Source organism: Chlamydotis macqueenii, chromosome 11, assembly GCF_036417535.1.
Source record: "Chlamydotis macqueenii isolate bChlMac1 chromosome 11, bChlMac1.mat, whole genome shotgun sequence".
NCBI lineage: Eukaryota > Metazoa > Chordata > Aves > Otidiformes > Otididae > Chlamydotis > Chlamydotis macqueenii.
The window spans coordinates 17,214,594-17,230,518 of NC_141566.1; the positions used below are offsets into that span (position 1 = coordinate 17,214,594).

The 15,925-nt window shown below is 34.7% G+C and overlaps 1 protein-coding gene across 1 annotated transcript in view; it reads right to left on the bottom strand.

Moving 5' to 3' along the window:
* The window catches only part of DIAPH2 (diaphanous related formin 2), a 239,813-nt gene that overhangs the window by 86,359 nt on the left and 137,529 nt on the right, over positions 1-15,925 (bottom strand). The window contains exon 25 of the mRNA XM_086756069.1: positions 7,943-8,106. Coding sequence (XP_086612195.1) covers positions 7,943-8,106 — 164 coding nt within the window. The remainder of the gene's footprint in view (positions 1-7,942; positions 8,107-15,925) is intronic.

Consider the following 15,925-nt stretch of genomic DNA (forward strand, 5'->3'; position numbering starts at 1 on the left):
TAAGCATCTTCTTTGGAAGGGCCCCTTTTAGACTTAATCTTGCCAAAGGGAGTCACTTAAAGCCAGTAATAAAGTCTACTGGTTTACAAGAGCTTTTCAATGTCTGGGTTAGATTCACATCTTAAGTACTGCGATAGTCAAAATCACAAACTACGCCTGGTTTCCAGAGTGAAATGGGGATTTAAAATCCTCATTTAAATATTATCAAATTCCAAGATAATGCCTGGGAATAATGAGATTACTCAGTTGGACTTGCTGCTATAAGGACTGAATGGAGAATCTGTTTAAAACTACCACATGGAAAATGTTAAAGAGAAGTTTTCAATCCTCTTCCTTTCCAAGATTAGGAAACTGAACTTATTAGTTTTCTCTAGACCATGTTTTCCTATATTAGTTCTGAAAATATTACTTAATTGAAGGCATCATTATCATGAAATACATCGTCTATTGTTTTACCCCATCCACAAAGGCAATCACATCAGCAGAGAAACAAGTTAGACCTGTCAGAAACAAGTATCAACCCCCTCTCTGCTGCCTGGTATTGCTACACTTGCCTAAGTTTTAGTGCTTCCAAATGCAGTGTACTGTAACTCAGTGTAATTTCTTTTATTATTATTATTTATTTTTACATCTTTTGGATATCTTCCAAGAAAAATGTCATCCTTACCTTTATATCATGAATAGAGTAGCTACTTGTCTAGCAGTACTAACAGCTTGTTAATAAAGCTGATGAGTTACCGCTCCTCTGTGAATTCTTTTGCTTCTGATTCCATTACTTAAAAAATTTCCTAGCCTACACCTCATTCCTGATTTGTTCAATATTATGATTAGAAAAATCTCCTCAGCACTAGCTGGATGTATACACTCAGATGAGAATTTGGAGAGCTTACAAAAGGGTCTTTGTGCGGGTAAGTGGGGCGGGGGGAGGAAGGGCTTGCTATACACTGCCTGCTAATAAGGCCAATGTTTCATTTTTGATATTACCTCTCGGGAAACTTCACTGGAGAAAATACTTCTGGCTTATTATTCTTTATTTTTGCATAGTTTACTGCTAGCTCCTGTTATCTTTCAGACTACATTAAATAACTGTTACTTTTTAAGCAGAAGGGAGAAACTATTCCCAGACAAATAACCGGGGAGAACAAGGAATAAATACAGCCTGTCTTTTAAACCAATCCTGAATTACAAACTCAATTTATGAGTTTGAAAGCTCCGAATTTAGCTTGACTGTGTATTGCATTTCATAGCAAATCATGTGTTTATTACATATTCATTTCCTTATTGTATATTCATTGATTTATATTATTGTAGCCAATGACCTCCTGTATTCAAGAGCCATTTCAAAAAAGGCACAGAAAAAAAAAACAACTCCTGAGTCATGGAGCTTGAAATTTACTTTGAAGTAAATTACAAGCAAACGAATATTAAAAAGAAGAAAAGGTCTTACAGGTACCTTTATACTCAAGATGCTGAACCCACTGTGGTGAAATTTTTTTCTTATGAAGGCAACATAACAGATGTTTTGTTTCCTGTCTGGTACAGGACATCAATCTTACAAAATCTTGAAAGACTAGGGTAGTGGTTGCCCAATAGAAAAGATGTTTAGTTCACTGATCATTTAATATGTCTTATCATTTTTGGAGGCTCTTCACTTTCTGGATCTTGTACTACAGGGTTACTGTAAAAGATCCCAGCCACGCAGTGATCATCAATCAGCAGTCAGCGCTGATACAAAAGGGCAGTTTATTTCACAGGGCTCTGACAAGAACCCATCTCTCATACTGCCAGCTGATGAGCCACTCACATCTGCTTAAATACTCACTCAGACTAGAATATAACTCTTTCTCCCTAAGCACATCAATAATACAATTTAAAGACTTAATTCCTTATTCAGAGAGCTGCACACACGCAAAAGTTTTCTAGGTGAGGGAAGCAGTCACCACTGATAAAACTGTATACCAGATATTTAAAAAAAAAAAAAAAAATTAAAATAACTTCATTGAAGGGAAAAGCTTCTCTGCATTTCGTAACAACTATGCCCATAAAAGCCTGTCACTGCTTCAAATTTTACCCAACTATTCCTATAGGCATTATTACAACAATGGTTTTTTAGACTCAAAATTCACCTTCAAAACTATCTGCATTAAAGGCGGAGCCCACAGAGTAAACAAAATCTGAAACATTTAACAACTGTATAAGAAAAAAGAACATTTCCTATCTAACGCTAAAGTATATGTATTCCATAGAACTTCCAGGAAGCATACCATCTGGAAGTTTATGTCCATTTGCAAATGTAGGCATGACAGATTAGGTGGATATTTTAAAATACTCTAGCACCAACAGAAAAAAAGCATTCTGGAAGTGAAAGATTAAAAATATTTCAGATCATTCAATATAAACTCTAAGAGACAGCAGGTTAAAGCAAAGAACCAAAACAGAAAAGAACAAACTGGCATCTTGCTTCAGGCAACTGATTAATCATTATTTGATAAGAGCTTGGAACTATATCAAACCAAAATGTATCAGGTTGCAATTGTCCTCAAGGATAATAGAAGTTTGTGTTTACTTTCAATGAAAGAAAGGACTAAATCAATAAAATCTAAAAAACATTTCTTCTTCAAAATAGTCTTAAATATAAAAGGTAAGTTATTATTCAGTGGATCTACTATTTCAACTGCAAAGAGAACAAAACAAAAATGTTATTGCTACTTTTGATTCGATTTCTCTATAATTATCAGCTCCAAAAGAAGAATAAACAAATTTTTTTTTTTCCTTGCAGGCTTGATTTTACATCACGTTCCATTTGCAAAGGAAAGTCATGCTGAAGTGCTTCACTTACTTCTTGTGATGTGCCTTGAATATAATGAGGTTACCAAGACATACGTAAGCACAAAATTGAATATATAAACATAGACAATGGTGACACAAGTACCAGGAAAAATCTAGTTAAAAGCTCACTCACTTCAAAGGTTTAAATACTCTACCTAATCTCAGGGTAAAATAAAAAAAAAAAAAAAAAATTAAAAAAAAAAGCCTGAGCAAGAAGCGGTACAGCCACGAGGGACGGTGGGGGACAATATCTCTACCTGTAAGAGGCAGAGGAGCACAGTGATGCAAACTTTATTTCACTCTCTCACAACACCCTGGGCTCTAATTATTTTTCCTGCAGAAATGGTTAAAGCAGACTGGACATAAAATGGGAGCAGCCATGAAACAACAGATAAACAAACAAACAGTTTCTTCTATCTGCATCTGAAACAGCTCACACGGAATATTCGGTTAGATGATTGCTCAGGGGTGTTGTAAGTTTATTTGGCTATTTGCAATCATATGATGGGCAGTATTAATGGTGTCGCTTAGACTGTGAATTCCTAACTGTGTAGTGCTTTTTTCTCCTCCTAACATCACAGAACAGCAAAAAAAAATATTTACTGTCTCACAGTAAGGCCAACAGATGTTGATAAAAACCTAAGTACAAAAGATTAATTTGGTACTTGACTGGAAACTTGGAATCTGGACAGTGTTAAAAGACAAAACAAACAACAAAATAACCACAAAAAAAAAGTCAATTTGTGGGGTAATTGTCTATTGCTGGGAAAAGTACAGAAAGTCTTGCAATGGCAATCAATCCATCTCACAAAAACTGAGAAAGGTCAGCCACTGCATCAGCCCACGCTGCCCTCTTATAAATTTCCTTTCCTCTTGTTATTTAGGGATAACAGAATAACAACTTATTTGTATGGAAAATTTGGTTGGAAAATAACTTGAAGAGAAACTACTGGACCCAAAGGAATATCACTGTATTGCTGATACACTTTGATCAGAAGAATGAAAGATGAAAAAACACCACTGACTGTTCCAGAAATTTTTTTCTCATATACTCTAAGTCTTGTCATTCAGCCTAACAACTTCTGAACGCTTAGACCATGTGGGGATGCATTTATTAAATACTGTTTCTGCCCAACTTGCAAAAAGCAAGCAATTAGAAGAAGTCATGTGTGCATATATTTTTTTATTTAAAGTAATAAAAAGGGCATTATTTTCCATTCGATATAGGGCACTTCCTCTAACGATGGTCAAAAGTCTTCAACATGAGTTTTCGAAAGACTAGCTGTTTCCTTAACATTCAAATAGCCTGGTAGGAGCATTACAAGAGACAGATATCAAGCTCCACACATACTTTTATGTGTGTGTGTATATGTACACACACACAAATCCATATAGAGAATTTTCTCACGCCATTCAGAATTTATTTCTGATTTAATTATTGTAGATTCATCTTTTAAAACATTCATATATATTTCACCTTTGTCAAATACACTAGCTGAATGGCATTATTCTATAACATAAGATGTTCTTATTCTTAGTCGCAAACAAAAAAAAAAAATTGTCATTACAATCAAGCTATTTAGTCAGTATCCTCCCTTTTACATAGTGGAACCACAGGTTAAGCAAAGGAAAATACAACTAATAGCTGTTGTACAAAGAAGACAAGTCAAGATTTTCTGAAGGGCTATGCTGAATTCTAAGTGCTCACTGGTCTGCTGCCGAATGGAGCATGGAACCTAACGTCGAAGGAGAGGGTGAGGTACTCTGGGCTGCCTTCATCTCAACCTTTGCCGTCACTGTCTCACAGGCAGTCCGGGCAACTCGCTGATGGCTTTGCAAGGCCTCCATTTTATCAAAATGTTGTGGGACCCAAGGGACATCTCCAATCCCTGGAAAAGGTAAATATACTAATCTTTTGAAGAGTGAGGAAAGCTTAGTGAACTACACACTAGTCAGTCATTGCTTCTGTTGTCAGGAAGATCACAGAGCAATTCCTCTGGAAGCTGTTTCCGTGTACATCCTGCTCAAAGCAGGACTAGTGTAGAAGCTAGTTTAAGCTGCACGGGACTGTGCCCAACTGTTTTGTTTTGGTTTTTTTTTAGTATCTCCATGAATTAAGATACTATGACTGTGGGAGAGTGTACTGAAGGCTTTGCTAAAGCCAAAGTAATCTGGAATTATATTTCAGTCATTTACCCAAACATTAAAAAAAGTTAATGAGAGCACTTAGAGAAAGCATGCAGGTATTACAATCATCTGAGCTGGATGTATTTAATAAACATGCATGCTGTAGGTAGGGAATAGTTGGAAGATGCTGTATATCCTCAGTCTTTTTTGATTGTCCCTGAATTCTTATCAGTAGTTGTGACTTTTTTTTGCAGTAAGTTCTACAGATTAAGTGAGTTTCCATGATTTCTGATTGTTGTCTTTAAACTTTAAAATAAATGTCTTCTTCCTTTGGGGAAACTTCTCACAAGAATCAAAAAGTTAGAGAAAATCTTAATTTTCCTTTTTTTTTTTTTAATTTTTTTTCCTTACAGAAAAAAAAAAAATCACAACCCAAACCCTGTACTATGAACTTTTAATGCTTGCCCCTAGGCCTTCCTCAAGCATCTGGAAAAAATTAAATCCCTAAACAAGAATCTTTATGTGACTAAAGTCTACAAGGTTCTGCTCTAGTGGATAAATTAAGTCAAGAAATTCTCAAAAGACCTAATTACAATTACTACTACTACTGTATATATCCGAACAAGTGAATTGGCTGAAGGACATATGATGCTAAGGAAAAGAAAGTGTCTCCTTAAGCCACATAAGCCTCAGATTTTACTTTTTTTCATATGGTCCAAGTTCATTTCCTTATTTAAAAACATTTTTAAAAGAGGCTTAGAAACAGAAGAAGAGATAAAAATTCTGAATATCACAGCGTCAAATGAATGTAATTAACTATTTAAACCAACATGCAGCATTAGAACAGTATCCTAGCAAATTACTTTCTCCACTTCCTAAAAATTATAAAGCAATGCAAGAAAGTAGCCCTACTTTTCTGGAAACTCAGAAAGACTTTGTTGTATGTCTTATCTATTTGGAGTGCAGGTTTAATAATCCAAACTGGAACACAGAGCTTGACAGTTCTGTTTTGATTAACTAGATTAATTTACAAAGACTTAGTCTTTGGCATAATTATCCACCCTAGAAAAGTATTTTATTGCAGCTTGTTATTATTCGGTAGAACGTGAATATCCTAAGCAGAACTGACCATATATAGGTTTGTAGAAACTCCAAAAGCAAAAAGGCCCTCAGCCCCTGAAATACCTGCTGGATTGTGACTTCCTCAGAGAAGTAACAGAAGTTTGATCTGTAATCATTTCTCCTTAACACAGAAGGCACTCTATGTCAATTAGGCAAGGAGATGTTAATGTCTTGCAATACATTAATCTGTTGAGTGTACACTGCAAGATGAAGCGTTTTGATGAGATGTTACCAGAACATCACAATCTTATTCCAAGGATTTTAAGAATGTATGCATGAGGTTGTTGTGATCCTCAGTAAAAAGTGACCACTAGTTCACGACTGCACAGCGCCTAACAGGAGACCTTACTCTTCATTTGTCCTTAGCTACTACTTGTATAAATTTTTTTAAGAACAGGAAAGTCCGTTAAAACTAATTCAGTATATAAATGAAATACAAGAGACAGATTACATGTGAAAAAAGCAGAGTAGTTACAATCTGATTAATATATACAAAACCTACTTGCTCAGAATCAAATCTAGCAGAAGAAAAGGATTCAACTACAAAGGGTGTTTTAACTGTGCCAAACGCTTTCACAATAGCCTCTTCCCCTCCTATTAAATAACAACAATAATAATAAAATCAAGGTAATTCTGCTTTGAATACTGAAAGAACACAGGTATTTGTGTACTCAGCAATTTGAAGTATTTTCTAGAAAATATTTGCTCTCTACCTCCTGTCACCTTCCTGGCAGTTTAAACACATATTGAGGACAGACTTTCATCACAATATTTGGACATTGCTAGTCTGAAGACTGTTTCAAGTAGTTACAACAAAGTAGATTTCCCAATTCAGATATCCACATTTGAAAATAAGCCGTGGATTTATGAAAAAGTAAACGCACTGAAATGTCTCATGATTACTATTCCTGTTCTTGACAAGTCTTCACGCAGATGTGCTGGCATACTTATTAATCATAAAAGAATTTATAATTTGCTTATTTAAAAAAAAATTTCAGCAAGTTTAAAATGAATAATTAAATATATTATAGTAAACATTTTCCAATAAAGTAAACGTGGTATGAAAATGATGTTTTAAAGTAGTTATTCCTCCATCACACTGAAACTGAAATTCCGTAAGATTACATGATAAATAAAGCCAGCTACTGGCAACAGACAGATCAGTGAGCCACAGCTGTATGGTAAGCGGTGGTATTTCCAAGGCATGTTAATATTCTCCAGAGACACAATGTGACATTCTAGGCATCTGTTTTCCCTGTGCACTTCCTATGGCACAGCTAATTATGGCTCCCAGACAGCCATTAGGAAAGATGACATTAAACTCATTTAAAAACTTAGCTGTTTAAAATGAAATTCTTGAATTCCTTAATAAAAAAAAAGCCATACCCTGATATCAACCCACAGTGGATGACTGGAAATAGTAATATAAGCATCTGAGCTAACTTCTTGAGTTCTATCAGCAATACCAGTACCATCTTGAACCCCTCAGCCTTAGCATCACAGCATCACGAAGGCATCAGCCAGATTGTAGCACAATGACATGTTCATTCAGCTCTTGATTTTAACATATTTTTCAGTATCACGCCTGTTTGTTGCGCATCAACCAGCAGGTAAGTATTTTAAAAGAGAAAAAATATTTTGTAATTATCCATGTCTCAACCACATTGACAGCTGTGTTCACAAGTTACAAGCTGGAGAGTGACCAAAATCTAAATAATACTAGAAACATTCCTCCAATGTCCTGCCACAAAACAATACATAAAGTTACCTATAACATGACAATTAGAGAGAAGAAGAAAGAATTAAAACTGGGAGAAAAAAAAAGAAATAAGAATATATATAATGTTTTGCAGACATTACTTACCAAAAACAGGTTTCTGAAGTTGCTCAGATCGCCAAAGAATTCTTCTATGGTTATTGCTTTGGGATCAAAGGTAAAGTATTCTCCCAAATTTTCATACAATTTAGTCATGTTGTTGTGCATGTTGGACAATTTTTCATACTGCTCTCGGGCACTCTCAGCAAAGCTGTAAGGTTTTGTTAAGGAAAATGATTCAAATACAATCCAATCTAATAGTAGGAAAAAAAAAAAGTAAAGAAAACTCAGTACAAAGGTTAGAACTGGAAAACTCACTTGTGCTGTCCTGCTTTCCAATATGACATTTCAACCTACTAATGCTTACGTCTGCAAGTTGATACCAACATAAGGTGGTGGCACACTTCTCCATTAAATGATGCCTTTCCAACGGTGAAGATTTGCCATTAACAGACTATACAATTGACTTGATGAAATTTCCAAATATCTTGGAAACATTTCTTCTAATAAATGATTAATTTTGTAAAATTTAGTCTACAAAAAGACATACAGAAAATTAGTTGCTGTGAGAATCTATGATGCCTCACTCTGTTCAAGTGAAGGCATGTCCCCTCATACTACGTACACATATTTTGTATGTAAAATTTCCATTGTGCTTAACTACTAGTGACAAAATTATACAGAATCTAATTTTCTTTGCCTTTTATTATATCTGTGTCATCTTTGTGGATTCTTTAACGTCTAGCCACATAGCTCAGCTCCTGCGTCAGGCTTCCTGTCCTAGGTACACTCATCTGAGGTGCCCTCTCAACTACGTAATTTCACAGAACTTTTAAAAATGGAACTTCCACGCACCTGCCCCAGTTAACTGACAAACAGCTTTGAAAAGTTATTAGTAACAAAACACCAGGGAACAACAGAAGTCTCTTTTTCGATTAGGAAGTACAGAAGTCTATAAATCAAACTGAGACTGATTTCCATCCCAGCAGTCATCATTAAGTTTGGCATAATCCCTTTAAATAGAAAAACGTGGCTTCTTTTCCTCCATAAGAAAGAAATATTTTTAGATAATTTCATTTGCAAATACAAGAAAGGTGCAAGCTACGAAGGGGGGAAATACTAGTTTGCCTTGAAGCAAGTAAGTTTCAGTTTGCTGTTCTCTTCTATTGTGCTTGTTTATATCCAAAGAGATAAAGTCCCAAATCACTGTTAAAAAAAAAACCAAAAAAAAACCCCAAAAAAACCAACCAACCAAACCAGCTACTACACGATTAAACTAGTTCTGCTGATACTGAATTGTAGCTGATGAAAGTGCTGTTCTGTACATATCAAAACCCAAGAACAAAAGACAAGTTATTCCCTGAACTACAAAAAACCACGCAGCCAGGCTCCCTGCGGCTTTCACTTGTAATGACTCTCTTCCATGCGGATTCTCATTCTTAATACAGCAGAGCTCACGCTTCAAACCTTTCCCCACACTTGAGTCTTTAATCTGAGGCTCTATCTAGCACCACATTTCTAATTACTCAATGTTTTTGAGATCCTTATCTCTCAGCAAAACAACAAACAACCTGGAAACTAATTAGGGGAAGAAGACATGCAGAGAAATCACATAAACCATTTATTTTTGAGATTCTTCAGAAAATAGTCAACAAATTACAGAAGAAGGTAAATTCTGGTGGATATTCTATTCATAACAATTCCGTAATGTTTGGATACACTGAGTACTTAAGAGACTCATTTCACAAGCTACATGCAAGCCTAGCAAAGCTGAAAATATCTTCTATTGGAAGGAGGCCTGGATTTTCCTGCTTTAAATAGTGTGAGGGTATGTAAATACTCATTTAAAAACTGGTTTTAAATGTATGATCAAAAACTTCATATAGGGTAAATTTTCCTCCTAAGGAATTATTTTCCAGATAATATTCCCTTCATCATTAAAGTCTCAGTAGCATAAAAGGGAAGTTGAATTCTTTTGTTAGCCTTTACCATTCATTTAGAACGGCCAAAAGAGGAAACCAACAATGTAATGGATCTTAATATCTAAATATCAAGATTTTGAAATGGTAATACCTACCTATACAGTTTCATACCAGTGCAAACATAGTAATAACATCTATATTTTCAGTTTACTGAAATGAAGTTTAACCTGCTTGGTAGAATTTCAAGCATAGATCGTTGAATCGCTCATCTTAATACAAGACAAACTTGGTGTAGTTCAGTCTTCACTGACATTTAACTGTACAAAAGGAAATGAAAGTTTAATGGCAAGAATACATTAAATAAGTAATAATGGCACATTACTGAATTATTGAGCACAGTCTAAAAATTTTAGAAAAACATGAATTGCCTTAGAGTCAGCAGACTACTGTGTTGAACAGCTCACCAAAAATACTAGGAAAGAAATATGAAGGTATATAATTATATAAATGGTATCTGTGATTCCTTTAAAAATAACCTCACATAATATAAAACCAAATTAATATACTAAAAATGACTGAAGTCTGAAAGACAAGAAGAAAAAAACTTCAACCATTCCAGATTTGAAATTAATTCTTTGAGACAATGCTCCCAGAGTCAAATTCAGATTGCACATTCAACATGAGAAATAACAACAGTAAGCACTAGAAAGAAAAACAAAACCAATACTGCTAGAACATATTTTCAAGTAACACTGTGGAAACATGTACTGTAATTTCAATATCATTATTTTTTATCTAATAAGTACCAAGGTGCAAATAAGAAACACCACTAACAGATGGCTTGTAAGGCAAAAGAATGCCAGTAAGACGGATGAGTATGATGAGCAAAGAAAGAGCAGGGTATTGTAACTATACTTAATTTTGAAGCAAACAAGTCAGTGCTGTAGAGACAATAGTTTCCAGTCATATACCATGTCATACTAACAAAGTTACTCTTTGTCACACTCTATATGCTCAATACAATCCTCAAACTCATAAAATATTAGTAACTTGAAATACGACCTTGCAATGCACAAGTCACTGCAAAGACTTAGTCAATACAGTAACTCCAGAGAAGCAAAGCTCTACGTGTCTACACTATTTCACAAAAAAAAAAAATTCATCGAAAAATCTAAGCTATCAAAACTTTGCATAATAGAAATATTTCAACAGTTTTCACTAACATAGATTGAAGCTTTGAATCCTCATTTAAAAACTGTAAATAAGGTTTCAATCTTACTATTCTGAAACAGAAAATCACAGAACTCTCAAGTGTAAAGATGTTTGTTCAACTAAGACAAACTACTTCATTCACAAGCTTGTTTTTTCTCATACACACTTTTAAAAGTATTTTTCTTAAACATAAGGATATCCTAAGCCAAGACTTGACTGTAAATACTATTATTTGAAAAATAAACTTAAAAAAAACCCCACAAAAACTCGACCACACTTAGAATAATTTTTCCATCTTCAGTACCATACCTGTCTCCCCAAGTTTGACATAGACGAAGAAAAATACGTTTGCAAATCTGAATGTACAGACAGTTATTGCTTTACGATGATTTGGAAACACACTACTGCAACAATAATGGAACCATAGCTAACCATCATCTAGGCAACTTTGTACATATAATCATTACTGAAGTTTTGAAATACATATTTTAGTGGTTATTAGGTAATAGAAAGTTTATATCCTTTAATTAATTTCCTTTTTTCATTTTAATACTACTGCAGAGGGTAACTACACAAAACTACTCTGAGATTTTCTAAGCGCCAAGTTTGAACTTTGGAGGAAGTGTTATTTCAGCTTAAAATTTACAGGTGTCTTCCAAAAGTGCTATCCTATTTCATTTGTTTCAACACATCACCTTGCAACTGAAACGTAAATAAAGAGCTGTTAAGTAACTAGTATAAAAAAGTTAACAGTATATGCTTTATCAGGCAATCCAGTAAAATCACCCGTACACCATGTCTCTAAAGACTTCTACAGAAAATTAAAACACAAACAAGTAACAAAAGAAAACTTCACATCTTTTAAACTACAGGCACAGGTAACTGCAGACCATTAACTTCCACTATCCTTATTACTTCATTAACTTTTGTTGTCATATTTCAGTTACTGACTAATTCTACTTTTTCCTGTCTCTTCTTCCTATTTAAAAAAAAAGGCTGGCAAACTTCCACATCTTTTTTCTTTCTTTTTTCTTTCTTTTTTTTTTCTTTTTTTTTTTTAATTTTTAAAATTACTTTGTTTATGTGCTTGCATTACAGCTGTCAACTTAAGTTTCCATCCAATTCTCTGGTTTGCTTGACAACAGTCACAGACAGGAAGGGAAAAAAATCCAGATGTTACGATACCCAGATGGATAAAGATTTCTGTAGTGAGAATATTAAGTGCAGCGTGAGTATCAGAATACAAGTAAATATCATTACGGCTGCATAAAGCCAGCTGTAATGACTGCAAATACCTTTTCTGTAAGTCAATGATTTTTTACACTTTGAAATATGACCAGATGACTACAGTTTGCTGGCATTTCAGCACAATGACTAAATTAATTCACTTAATTAAGCAAGCAATGGATACAAACGTTACCATGACACTATGCTACCACATTATGTCAGGGATAAAGAATCACTAATTACCAGCAACAGTAGAACTAAATTCTTTACGTCCGTATTAGGACCACAACCATGGTACTTCCATGCTTTCTACTGGTTTCTGCCATGTCAACAGATGAGAAACAAAGATCAGAGAAAGCAAGGTTAAAGACCCCAAATCAGCTGGAGAGGAAGTCACCATTTACACCATATCCATCACATCAGTGTATGGATAACTCAGATAATTGAGTTAATACAGTACCTGAACACACAGAGAACTCACTACAGTCAAAACAAGACTGGTAATTTAACTGTAATTATAAAAAATTCACTGGTGTTCGAGCACTTAAGGAGACTCCTCTCCAGGGCACAGTCGCTATAACAATGGAATTTAATGGTGACAACAGGTCTGAAACACTACAACAAAGAGACCACAGAGCTGATGTCTTTGATAGCTCCAGAAGAAGAAAGAATTCACTGCAAACAAAAAGGTGACATCTGCCAGAAACTTCTTAACGCTTTCCAAAAGCATTTCAAAGACTGAACAGAAGTTCTTTTGCCATGTCCTTCCAGCTATGGTTGCAGGAAGCTGGAAACAGGCGAAAGCAGCATTCCATCGGGAGAGGTTTTTCTGTAATGCTTGATTTTCAAAAGTTTGTGCTGACACAAAAAAGTCATTTAAGAAAGAGGCAGCTGGCATTATGCTACAGATGGATTAACTCCTAGCAGACAGTAAAACCACACGGACAAAAGAAAACGAAGGCCCACTGGGACCAGAGAAGGTGTTCTCATTTATAAATATACCCAACCTGAAGGGGAAGAATCAATGGATTTAGCTTATTATGTAAATTAGCACTGCAGTGAGGAGGTCAAAAATAACCAGCCTGTGATTTTCTAGGAGTCTGGAAAGCAAAGGCACCTAAACTTTACTTATTTAAATATCTGAACTATTTATTTTTCAGTTAATTTCAGTGTTACTGAATGTAACAAGGTTTATTACTTTAGTATATACACTGATCCTAACACTCATTACAGACAGAGACTGTTCTCAAAAGACAGAACAGCATCATTAAAAAGACCACAAATATGTCTTAATTATAAATCTCCACATGATTTCCTTTAAGTTTTGTCCACACCAGTCTTCTTAGGTGCCTAACTGTTCACTTCTACAGATTTTATGAGACACAGTGGGTTTATATAAAAATTACAGTAGATCATACCTTGTAACTTACAACAGGAAAACTGGTAATCCATTTACTATTTCCAGTGTAAATAAAATTTTTCTTAAAATAATGCATTTAAAAAGATATGCAGTGTTTTGTTAAGTTGCAGACTGACAAATCTGCATTGAGGAGTGCAAAATGTCCATGACCTATATCATCACGCAATGATAAAGCTCAAGTTCTCATAATCCTAAATACTGCAAGTCTGAAAATACAGATGTCAACCTGTATTCCTTCATACTTTACTAAATTTACCATCTGAAATGATTTATTATTCTGTTAGCTACTCCAAACTCTTGAGTTCTAGTTTACTGTTCTGAAAATTGACAATTTCCATCAGCATGTTCTGGCTCTCAGATAATACAGTTTAATTAAAACTGGCTTATTAAAATTTCCATGATAAATTTGATATTTGAATGTTTCTCTCCTGTCCTGAGTTGAACTATGGAATTAATGTCAGCAGTACCAGAAGCAGGAGGGAATGTAGCTGCATATCATAATGTCACCGTATTATTCTGGAGATAGACATACACACTACAGTTCTTTAAAGGGACACAGGCATCTGGAATATCTGAAAAAAGATGATGATGTTTTGATAAAAATCACAACTTTGCTATTAATCTAACAAAGAGTATACAAATTTGAATGTTATCAAACCAGCCTATTGTCTTTACTGTGTCTTCTTCTATTTTGAAGAAACAAAAGTTAGTTTTACTTCCATTAACTGTCAGTCAGCTCAATCCAGAACATGTTACTGCAGACATTGTGGGAAAATTAACCAATGTGGTGAAAACTGCCTATTCAAAAAGCTTGAAAGTAAAATTGTTGGAGCTCAAAATGACATACTTGAGGGAAAACTAATTAGGCAGAAAGAATTATATAAATAATCACGTAACAGCTGATTTTTGTTTGTATGCCTTTATAGTGTATTAAAAAACATTTGTGACACCATTCACTGTAAAATGTTTCTTTTTACTAATATCAATGTGTGCATCATCAGATCTGCTTGCAAATTCACCTTATTCATAGATGACACCTGACATTCTCAGCAGTAAGAAACTAGCAACAAAAGGAAATTAAGTGTACAGTAGAGCAGGCAAGAAACCAGAAAATAATTAGAAGACTCTGCTCCCACAGAGGGGTCTGCATTGATACCGAAAGGTACTTTAATGAAAATTCACAATTCAAATCATATTTGGCCTTCTACATGTCTTGAGTCTGAATCAAGTGTTGAGAAACAGACGAGCTGAGCTTAAAGGGGTGACTGAGCACTGGAACAGGTTTTCCAGAGAGGTTATGGAATTTTGGAGATGCTCAAAACTAATCCAGATACAGTTCTGTAAAGCCTGCTCTAGACGGCCCTACTTGAGCGGGAGAGTTTGACAAAACTACTCCAGAGGTCCATTCCAACCTCGATCAACCTGTGATCCCAGGAAATCTAAATGAACAGGGCTTTGGTTACTCTGCTTATACAAAATTTCAACTCCAATATATAACATATATAATGCAATCTCATTCAATTTTTAAAATCCCAAATTTACAAATAAGTTAAACACATTGTACTATACCCAAATACAGCTTTGTCCCACTCCACGCACGCTAAAATGAAAATAGATTATGAGAAGTGCTGAAGAGAAACATGAAACACTAAGAACAAATCAGTTGTCAGATCCAATTTTAAAATTCCACTGCTGAATAGTTATTTCAACAAATCAAATAGTCTTTACTATTTAAACTTGTTTTTCAATAAAATGGATTATTCTCATAATCATCGTAACTTCACAAGACACTAACAATTCAACTAAAGCAAGTACAAGGCCCAAATAATCGAGTTTATTTCTCTGCAGTGGGTTTGATTTAGCTTCCTTTCTGCACTTAAGCCAACTCATTGTCTGACTTAACAAAAAAGAACCAAATCCATGCTTCAAACTCATCTGTGAAAATAATGTAATCCCTTGACATGATCACCTGAAATTAAAACCATAAGTAGACTGCTTGCTAATCTATTGCCATACACTCTTTGCAAAGCAAACCACTTTTTTTTTCCATGAGTACACTTATCTACTAATATTGAAGAAATACACTTTAACACAAATATTTTTGTAATGACTTCCAAACAACTACTACTAAGTGTGAAAATTTACTAAAAATGTTTCAACCATACAAACTGTGTTCTATCATTTCAAACCTCTAGCACACCGCTTCAGAGTGGGATTCTGGATCAAGGAACTGCCAAACTAGGCCAAAAA